Source organism: Gekko japonicus, unplaced genomic scaffold (assembly GCF_001447785.1).
Source record: "Gekko japonicus isolate JY-2015 unplaced genomic scaffold, Gekko_japonicus_V1.1 scaffold3083, whole genome shotgun sequence".
Taxonomy (NCBI): Eukaryota; Metazoa; Chordata; class Lepidosauria; order Squamata; family Gekkonidae; genus Gekko; species Gekko japonicus.
The window spans coordinates 135,495-146,643 of NW_015164293.1; the positions used below are offsets into that span (position 1 = coordinate 135,495).

The 11,149-nt window shown below is 45.2% G+C and overlaps 1 protein-coding gene across 1 annotated transcript in view; it reads left to right on the forward strand.

Moving 5' to 3' along the window:
- The window catches only part of CDC25B (cell division cycle 25B), a 34,321-nt gene that overhangs the window by 20,028 nt on the left and 3,144 nt on the right, over positions 1–11,149 (forward strand). Inside the window, 7 exon segments of the mRNA XM_015408789.1 lie at positions 1,570–1,647; positions 2,727–2,918; positions 7,348–7,443; positions 8,757–8,819; positions 10,169–10,267; positions 11,115–11,146; positions 11,148–11,149. The exon segment at positions 11,148–11,149 is cut by the window's right edge and continues 94 nt beyond it. Of these exon segments, the coding sequence (XP_015264275.1) occupies positions 1,570–1,647; positions 2,727–2,918; positions 7,348–7,443; positions 8,757–8,819; positions 10,169–10,267; positions 11,115–11,146; positions 11,148–11,149 (562 nt within the window).

Sequence of the window (11,149 nt, forward strand, 5' to 3'; positions counted from 1 at the left end):
AACACAAAACAGGAGAGCGGCGGGCTCTTTTAAACTGTCCGGGCTGGCATAACCACGCCCACTGTTGCATCAACAACCAATCAGAACAGTAACCTAAGAACCCATGACTTTATCTCCCTCGAGAATCTTTCCTGTATCCTGATTGGTCCTACTGCGCAGAGTAGCCAATCAGGTTTGTGCAATTAGGATACCACGCTTTAGATAGGGGTGAGATTCAAGCTCAGACATTTATGTATGCAGAATACATAATAGTTACATCAGAACAGTAACCTAAGAACCCATGACTTTATCTCCCTCGAGAATCTTTCCTGTATCCTGATTGGTCCGACTGCGCAGAGTAGCCAATCAGGTTTGTGCGATTAGGATACCACGCTTTAGATAGGGGTGAGATTCAAGCTCAGACATTTATGTATGCAGAATACATAATAGTTGCCCACTGAGGAGAGCCTTTTTCTGCCCTCTGGGTGCAGTTCTCCCTGGGAGCAGGCATCAGTGTGGTATAGCATCCTGGGAGTGTGGCCAATATTAGACATCTGCATGTTTAATTCTGCAAACTCTCTAGTTGGCCTGCCTGGATTTTGGGGCTCTCGGTGGGGTCTTTGCTTTCTGTTCTCCCATGGTCTTCGAAGTGCAGTGAGGGATTCCTGCTTCTAAGAGAAGACTGTCTGTGGTGACACCAAGAAGAGGCAGTTTCTTCCTAGTTCATCATACTTGGTGGCCTTCAGGCACCGGATGAATCATAGAGTTGCAAGGGACCTCCAGGGTCATCTAGTCCAGCCCCCTGCACAAGGCAGGACATTCACAAATACCTCCCTCCAGCCCACCTCTGTGCCTGTAGATGCTGGAAAGCTTAGTCTCCAAATACCCTGAGTATACCTTGCACCTGGCTGGATGACCTTGGGCAAGCCGTAGTTCTGATAAGAGCTGTTCTTGAAAAAGAGCAGTTTCTCTCAAGAGCTCTCTCAGCCCCACCTACCTCACAGGGTGTCTGTTGTGGGGAGGGGAAGGGAAAGGAGTTTGTAAGCCGCTCTGAGACACATTTGGGCAGTGAAGGGCCGGGTATAAATCCAATCTCTTCTTCCTCCTCCTCCTCCACTTGCACCTGCTGGATGACCTTGGGCAAACCGTAGTTATGTCAGAGCTGTTCTTGAAAAAGAGCAGTTTCTGTCAGAGCTCTCTCAGCCCCGCCGACCTCACAGGGTGTCTGTTGTGGGGAGGGGAAGGGAGAGGAGTTTGTAAGCCGCTCTGAGACACCTTTGGGTAGTGAAGGGCAGGGTATAAATCCAATCTCCTCCTCCTTCTCCTCCTCTCCTCCTCCCATTGGGGAGAAAGGTGGGTTATAAATGAATTTAAAAATTTTGAGCGTGGGGTTTGCCTTTTCCTACTACTGAGGCAAATTGAGTTTATATCTATTTGGTGGTCTTGTGCTCTGTGTCTCAGACAGGTGAGCTCTCTCTGGCTCTGGGTCATAGAGGGCACCATCCCACTGGGTCTAAGGTTGTGTGGGTGGCTCGCGGGTGACCACCTTTTCCAACGCGGGTGACCTGCTCCTACTTATGCCTTCTCTAGAATGACGCGGCTGTTCCGTTGGGTATGGAGAACCTCCTGAAGGCTCCGCTGGTGAAGGAGAAAGATGAATCTGGCCTGGTATGTGAAACAACCCCCCCCCCCAAATCTCTCTTCTCCTGCCCTCAACATGTGTCCTATAGAGACAGAATCCTAGTCATGTGCTTGCTGTGAGAGAAAGCGGTGCGGATCGCTGTGAGATGCTCTTCCTGCCGCAGGCAGTTGTGGCCGGCCGTAGAGATGTGAGACTTCCAGAACCCTTCCTGACCTCCTCCTAATATGCAATGGGGAGAGTGTAATTATAGTCTTTCATGTGTCCTGTTAGTTGTGAATTTTAGCTTTAACTGTTTTAATCTGTTTTATCTCTATTGCACTTTGTGCCTTGTAAGTTTGCTGTCAAAAGTTAAACATATTTTACTGGTTTAACTACGTAGATAGTTCAGGATATAACTTTTTATTATTTGGCATATTTTTGGAACTTAAGAGCATACTGCCTTATGCTGCTACCTTAGCATATGTGTCTTAGTTCCGGATATTAATAACTTTGTTTCAAAATTTCTTCTTCACTTAAGGCTAGTACAAGGTATCTCAGGTATAATTTTCAATCCAACTAGGATATACACATTTCAGAAGAATCTGCAATTTTTTATAAATGGGCAACCAGTCATAAACAAAAAAAAACTTAGAAGAAAATATTAGCAACAATTCCTGAGAACTTGTAATAGCCATGTAAATGAAGAATTTTGAAACGGAAGTTATTAATATCCGGAACCTTCGTATCAACTCATCGGACTGTTTACCTGCTTGTCCTAGTTATGCTTTGTAGCATCTATGTGGTATTCTTGTGCTTGTTGTATTTGATGGCTTTGTTATTCTTGATTAGATACTCTCACCCATGCCCTTATATATATTACAATATTGTATTTATTAGCTTCCGCTACACTCAGCGTCTTCTATTGTGCACAACTTTGCTTATTTTTTGATTATTATTTTTTTCCCCGTGTGATTGCTTACTGTTCATAAAATGTAATGCCGGGTAGCAGAGATACAAACTTTATAAAGAACACACAGACTATTTTTTAACTTTAAAAACATGCAGGCCGCATGTCTGACACTCCTGCTCTAGAGAAAATGTTGATGTGTCGTCGTCCCCCCCCCAGATCCTGATGGGCACCGGCAAGTGCCGCCGCCTCTTCCGCTCCCCGTCCATGCCCACCAGCGTCATCCGGCCCATCCTGAAGCGCTTGGACCGACCCCAGGACCGAGACACACCGATGAAAACGAAGAGACGGAAGAGTTTGGCCGGCAGCACCATTCCGGAGCAGACGGAAGAGCCGGTAGGGACAGGCGAGGTGTGTGTGTCCTTGGTGGCGTCCATCCATCTCCCGCTGGGTCTTCCACTTTTCCCGCTGCCTTCCGTTTTTCCTAGCATCGTTGCCTTTTCCAGTGACTCTTCTCTTCTCGTCACGTGACCGAAGTATGATAGCTCCAGTTAAGTCATTTTAACATCTAGGGAGAGTTCAGGTTTAATTTGATCTTTTGTTGTTGTTGTTCAGTCGCACAGTCGCGTCCGACTCTTCGCGACCCCATGGACCAGATCCTGCCAGGCCCTCCTGTCTTCCGCCGTCCTCTGAAGTTGGCTCAACTTCATGTTCGTTGCATCTATGACAATGTCTAACCATCTCGTCCTTTGCCGTCCCCGTCTTCTTTGACCTTCAATCTTTCCCAGCATCAGGGTCTTCGTCTCCAGTGTGTGCTCCCTTCTCAAGTATTTGAGCTTCAGCTTCCGTATCTGGCCTTCCAGGGAACAGTCAGGGTTGATTTCTTTTAGGATTGACTGATTTGATCTCCTGGCAGTCCAAGGGACTCTCAAGAGTCTTCTCCAGCACCATAGTTCAAAAGCATCTATTCTTCGGCACTCGGCCTTTCTTATAGTCCCACTCTCCATGGGGTTTTCTTGGCAAAGATACTGGAGTGGGTTGCCATTTCCTACAACCCATTTATTTCTCTCTCTTGACGGCCCACGGTATCCACGAAACTCTCCCCGAACACAACATTTCGAAGGAGTCAACTTACTTCCTTCTCACCGGCAATGATAAACCACCTGTCGCATCGACTCTGGTGCCAAGGCCTGCAGCAGACCCAGGATGCCAGCGTTGCTCTCATAGATCCCAGCAGCATCAGCCAGACCATCTCAGGGTCAGGGTCCTGCTCATCCCTCATGTGATTTATGCCATCACGTGTCAGCAACGCCCTTCCCCCCCATTGGACAAACAAGCCATAAGGACATAAGAGAAGCCAATGTTGGATCAGGCCAATGGCCCATCCAGTCCAACACTCTGTGTCACACAGTGGCCAAGAATACCAGGTGCCACCAGGAGGTCCACCAGTGGGGCCAGGACACTAGAAGCCCTCCCACTGTCTCCCCCCCCAGCACCAAGAATGCAGAGCATTCCTTGCCCCAGACATAAGAACATAAGAGAAGCCAGTGTTGGATCAGGCCAATGGCCCATCCAGTCCAACAGTCCACACCGCGGCCAAAAATACCAGGTGCCAGCAGTGGGATCTTGGGTGCAGCCTCCCTTTTGGTTGATTGATAATGGAGTCAGGGGATAGAAGACCTTGAAAAATTTCAGTTTCTTTATCATCAGTCTGAAAAGTTGTGTAATTTGTTTATTTAGGCAATGTTATCTTACCCCACTTTTCACCCTAATGAGCAGCTTACGAAGACGCCTAAATATAATGTAGATAAGCAGCGGGGGGTGGAAAGGGCCGTCAAATCGCGGTGTAAGTCTCCCTGTGTAGACCATTTCCACATGGTTATCCGCTCTGGGTTCAATGTGGCTCGGTGGTAGAGCACCTGCTTGGCATGCAGAAGGTCCCAGGTTCAATCCCTCGCAGCATCTCCGGTTAAAAAGGACCAGGGAGGAGGTGATGGGAAAGACCTCCACCTGAGACCCTGGAGAGCTGTAAAGAGGAGCCTTGACTCAGTGGAAGAGCCTCTGCTTGGCATGCAGAAGGTCCCAGGTTCTATCCCCGGCATCTCTAGTTTAAAAAGGAGCTGGCAGGAGGTAATGGGAAAGACCTCCGCCTGAGACCCTGGAGAGCTGTAAAGAGGGGCTGTGGCTCAGTGGCAGAGCATCTGCTTGGCATGCAGGAGGTCCCAGGTTCAATCCCCAGCATCTCCAGTTAAAAAGGACCAGGCAGTAGGAGATGCGAAAAACCTCAGCCTGAGACCCTGGAGAGCTGTAAAGAGGGGCTGTGGCTCAGTGGCAGAGCATCTGCTAGGCCTGCAGAAGGTTCCGGGTTCAATCCCCAGCATCTCCAGGTAATCTTTCTCAAATCCGGCTTGTTCCAAAAGCTTTGAGGAAGATCTCAGTACAGCCTAGATGACTACTGTGTAGGTGGGGAAAAGTAAGATTTTCCCATGGACATGGCAGCCATTTTCCCTAGTCTCCATTCCCGTGGCGTCCATTTTCTCCCCCGCCCACTGGAGGGCCCTTTAAGAAACAAGCCCACAATTATTATTATTATTGTGTTTTTCATATGTGTATGTGCATTTGAGTGTGCGCGCGCCTGGAAGTCACGTCGACCTCTGGTGACTGACCCCTACTGGGGGCCCTGGAGGATATTCAGAGAGGTGGCTGAATGAAGCCTGCCCCCGCCTCCGGTATTCCAAGGAGGTCTCCCATCCAAGGACTTGCCAGAGTCGACCTTGCGTAGCTTCCGAGATCTGAGGAGATCGGGCTTGCCGGGGCTCTCCCGGTCAGGACGAGAGGCCCACAAATCTTAATTTGCTGGAGAAAATTGCCATATGTAAGTATTTCAGCGAAGGTAGTATAAGAGAGCAGTCTATATTTGTTCCAAGATGGCCTCTGTTTGCAGAGTGCTGGAATAAAACTGAACCCAAAGAGTGGACCATGGTGTCAGGTTCTATAGTCAGATCACACCACACAGCACTTCATAAGAAGTATCCTGTTTATTGGTAGTTCATAACTATGATGTGTGTACGTTCTTTGTTAGGAATGGCCATAAGCAGCAATAGTCGTTTCAGAACACCCCCATTATAAGCAGAAGCCAATAAGTATTGTGCAAAGGTCCCGTGTGCGAGAGAGAAAAGTGAGCGGGAGATAGGTGAGCCCCCCCACACACACACTCCAAAACCATGGCAGTGCTAACGGACACATGCCTGTGATTCTCAACAGTTTATGAAGTGATAGGTCAGAATAAATAGTAGCAATCAATGTTCCCTCTAAGCTATGGAGCCTTGTGAGCAAAAATTCTACTTTGTGAGCTATTGGCATTAAAGTTGTGAGCAGGAGATTTGGCTGCTGCATAAATTAGTTTGCTCTGGAGCCCTCCCTTCCTGAGCTGAGATAAAAATGGTTGAGCCAGAGGCTCAAAAACTGTGAGCTAGCTCACACTCACTCAGCTTAGAGGGAACCCTGGTAGCAATGCATTTAGAAGGTTAAGCAAGAGGTTCACATTGTCCTGGATAGCCCAGGCTAGCCTGACCTCGTAAGCTCTTGGGAGCTAAGCAGGGTCCGGCCCAGCTAGAATTTGGAAGGGCGACCTCCAAAGAATACCAGGGTCGTGACCCGGAGGCCGTCAAGGACAAAGCATCTCTGAAACGCCTCTTGCCTTGAAAACCCTACAGGGTTGCCAGAAGTCAGCTGTGATTTGACGGCACTTTCCACCACATTTTGGATACAGGAAATTGTTATTTGAGGGCTGTTTTTTTAAAACAAATAAATTTTATTAAGTAGCAGCAAGTTGCAAACAAAGTAAAAACTAGCAAGGTCCAGAGGAGGAGGGATGGCGGGGAAACGATGCAGTAGCCCCATGGGCATGGCACAGTATTGGTGGCCGCGCCAGCAGTGAGAGAGTCACGTAAGCTTTGTTCCTGTATGGAAACCACCACAATCCGGTCGTGGTGGTGGTGGGTGGTATTGCCTTGCTGGATCAGACTAGAAATGTAAAATTTCCGGAAATTTTGAAGCGCGGGAAAAAACCCAGGTGTTTTTTTTAACGGAAGTTTTTGGAAAAATTGAAAAAAATGCTACATTAGCACTTTTTTCTTTTCCAGATTGAAAGTCATTCTGTTACTTTAGAACATAAAATATGACTATGGACATTTTTACTTGGCATGAAATTATCACAACTAACATATTAAAAATATAGTGTATCCAAACAATTATTACAAACAGAATACCCACCCACATGCAAAAACAAAAGACAAAACAGAAACCTTTTTCTTTTCTTGTGACAACAGCACCTCCTAAAGGAAGAAATGCATCTTGTTCTTGCATTGGAGAGTTTAGCTTGTAACCTAGGACTTGCTTGTCCTCAGTGCACAGAAATTAGATCAATCTGATACTATACCTATTTTTTAGAAATGATTTGGAAAATATTTGAACGCCTTATCTTAATATTTTATTCATCATGTTAAAATAAAATGTTGCATAATCAATTTTTTTTTTCTTTTTCAATTTTTCTAATTTTTCGGGGGTAATAAAGGCTTCAGGGGGGAAAACGTTTCCCCCCCCCCCAAATTTTTCCGTTTTTTTTTCCGGGCCTTCACATCTCTAGATTAGACCCAGATCCAGGGAATCCAGGATTCTGCCTCCAGCAGCAGCCATATAGGTCCCACCGGGAAGTCCATGAACAGAGAAGAAAGGGGATGGCCGTCCTCTAGAGATGGGCGTTCGGAGGCATTCAGTCCACCTCTGTGCATCGCCCAGATTCAGGGTTCTTAGACATCTTTCTCTGTGTCCCTCATAGAAGCCGCGACTGGTGCGCTCCAAGTCCTGCTGTCCCGATGAGATCGAGAACATCTTGGACAGCGACCATCGGGAACTGATTGGGGACTTCTCAAAGGTACGGGCCGGGCAGAGGGAATGGCTGGGTAGTCGCATGTCTATTTAAGACGTTTGTTAGCAGCTCTAGGGGGCTTGCAAACAGAGAAGACGCATAGAATGAAACACGTTAAAAGGTGAGGAGGACCAGGCGCACAGTTTATTACTGGTTTAAAGATGAGAACGAATGTGCTACCAACAAGGGAGTTAATGGTTAGGGGGAATAAAGAGGTGCCAGTAGAAGAAGAAGAGGAGGAGGAGATTGGATTTATACCCTGCCCTTCACTACCCAAGGGAGTCTCAGAGCGGCTTACAAACTCCTTTCCCTTCCCCTCCCCACAACAGACACCCTGTGAGGTCGGTGGGGCTGAGAGAGCTCTGGCAGGAACTGCTCTTTTTCAAGGACAGCTCTTGTCAGAACTACGGCTTGCCCAAGGTCACACCAGCCAGGTGCAAGTGGAGGAGTGGGGAATCAAACTCGGTTCTCCCAGATTAGAGTCCGTGCACTTAACCACTACACCAATAGAATGTCAGAAATGTGCTATGGTGACGGAGTCAATACCCCACGTTCTGGGGCAGTGTCCATTTGCCCAGAAATGGAGAATAACTAGACACAATGAAATCTGTGATATTTTGGATGAAGAGGCATAGGTTGACCGTAAACCCCATTTACGATCAAAGCTGGGTTGTTTTGCGAAAGCCGGATTTGGTTTTTGTTACAAACAAGGTAGCTACAGTGGTTGATGTGACCATTAGATATGAACATCACCGGCATGGGCTTCAAGAGGCAGCCCAGGAAAAAGTTGACTACTACCAAGAATTGGAAGTTCAGATTACATCCCTCATGGGAGTAGATCTTTAAGGGTTTCCCAACAGGGGCAAGAGGGAAATGGATCCCTGAAAACTATCAGTTGTTGAAACTACTTGGACTCGCTGCTGGGAGACAAAAATGGGTAGCACAGTTACTATCTAGATGTGCTTTCCTGTCCTCTATTGATACGGCTCATATATTCTTGAACTCGTAATAAGTCCGAGGAGTATTGCAGGAATTTTGTTGCTTGTCCACGATAATGAAGTAACATTGTGTGGTTCTAAGCTAAGGGCTGGTTTTAGCGACCGCGCTGTTGTTTCATATTGCACTAATTTACTATATTTGTGTGTTATGCATGTTTTTAAGTCGCTTTAACTAAATCATGACACGTTCACTTTTATGCCGGTCTTTAAACATTTGGACGAGCCATTAGAGTTGGCCTGGCTCTGCCTTAACTCGAAATAGCAGGTCCTTGAGACTCAAATACACTAATAGCCCGTCTGAATTTCTGCCGCCAAATCCAGGCTTACGTCCTGCAGACGGTGGAAGGGAAGCATCAAGATCTCAAGTACATCTCTCCTGAAATGGTAAGAAAGTGCCCTGGGATCGTGGCCAAAATGTTGAGCCCGCTTCCCTGTCTCCCCTTTGGCAAGCCGGGTGAGCAGAAGGACTCCCCAAGTTCGCCCACGGTGACCTCTGTGAAGGTGGACCAGTGGCTGTAAATTCCAGGAATGCTTTGCCTTCTCTGGCGGGCGAGCCAGCGCTGTTCACATGCGAAACAACAGGTCCCCAGACCTATCGTCTCAAATGCAGGGAAAGGGCACCAGACTTTTTAATTATTTATTTACATTTTTTTAATTGATAAGTAGGAAAATAACAGTTCAAAATACAATTTCCAATACAGTTTTGGATAAAATGACAAGAAAGCTTAAAAATCAAGAAGCTGAAGAATTTTTTGCAGATTGGAAAGATTTAAAAGATTATTTGGATAAATATTGGGATGTAAAAAACAATTTATTTTGCTTTGACAACTATTAAAGTGTGATGGACATTTTAATTTAAACATACATAGATCAACAGATAAAAAGATACGTTACCTGAGAGAACTATATATTATTAAAGAATTGGGAAAGGAGAAAAAATATGAGAATGTATTAGAAGTTTGAGCACTGTGGGAAGTCATAGGAGGGGGGAGATTGAGACAAAAGGATATGTGATAGTTTGTTATATGATGTTTGATCTTACTTATCCTAATAAAAATTGTTTAAAAGAAAAAAACAAAATACAATTTCCAATGCAGTTTGACTAAGAGAAAACAAACTGGTACAAAGATGCGTAAACATTGTACGTAATTGGAGAATAAAGCCTAACATTGAGAAGGATCTACTACAACTCTTACAGTTAGATGGTATGGTAAGATACCTGTTTATACAACCAATTGACTGCTGTAATTAGCACTTATAAAAAGAGTTTGGTAACAAATCTTTTTAAAGGTTAGAGGAAAAGTGAGCTGTGAACGTTAACAACTATTCACCGATCATCGGGGGAAATTGCGGCTTGAGGCATATTGACACTACGTTGGGAACGTATTTGTAAATTACGAGTCTTCATTTTGTATGGATCAGATCCATTGAATATAGTTTTTCCGGGAAGGTGAAATGAAACCTTCCGAGGACAAGAATTCCAAAACAGGGAACCATGTAGCCCCAAACTTTGATACCAAGGGAGATCTAGCATTGCTGTTGTGTCTGTCTGTGATGCTTTCCCTGATAAACTGGTCCCATAGCTTCCTGAACCAGACTTGGATATTGGGTGGAGCCTGGTCTTTCCGGTATGAGGCTATTGAAAGCCTTGCAGCATATAACATGACTTCCAGTGTGCGAAGGTCACCAGAGTTAAAGCAACTTGCCTCAGGGTTTCTCTCCTTCCTCGGTAGATGGTGGCCGTGCTGAACGGGCAGTTCAGCAACCTCATTGAGAGCTGCATGATCGTGGACTGCCGATACCCCTACGAGTACGAAGGAGGCCACATCAAGGTATAGGACATAGTTTAAGCTTTGAACAATGGGAAAAATTTTGGACAAGAAATATAAAATTTGTTAGAACAAGTGCATTTAAGGAGAATATTATAAAGATGTTCTATAGGTGGCCCATTTCCCCTGCTGGATTGAATAAATTCAACGAGGAAATAAAGAAAAATTGTTGGAAATGCAATTACAGTAATGGCACTTTTTACCACATGTGGTGGTCATGTAGTAAAGGAAAAAAATATTGGGCCGTGGTGAAAGAAATTACGGACAAAATAATAGGTAAAAATTTCCCTTTAACCCCAGAATGTTGTTTATTAAATATAATACCTGATACATTTAAGGAAAAAGAGATGTATTTAATAATGCAGATTATCACAGCAGCAAGAATTGTTTTCGCTAAGAGATGGAAGGAGGGCGATATACCCTCTAAAGATGAAATTATTATTAAACTGTTTCATTTACCAGAAATGGAGAAATTAACCTGTATAATCGAAGATAAAAACATGGAGAAGTATGAAAAGTATTGGCTGTTTTATAATTGGTTGAAAGGATCAAATTTTGGTTTAATTTAACGATTAAGGCATATTTGCTCTTTTTTGGTGCCAAATGTTGGGAATTTTGTTTAAAGCTGTGGAGGAACTCTGCATCTATTTGATTATGTTAAGAGGAAAATTTTTGTTAATGCTGTACTATTTAAAACCAAATAAATAAAATCTAAAAAAAAAAAAAAAGAAAGGTAAGGCTTCTGCATGGCTTCGTTCCGGGGCCGGTGTATTTGGTGCGTCAGATTGTCTTCCTGCGGCTGAGCAATGCGGTCTTGTCCCGTATCGATGCCCGTTGCCTCTCTCCCCAGGGCGCAGTCAACCTCCCCCTGGAGAAGGATGTGGA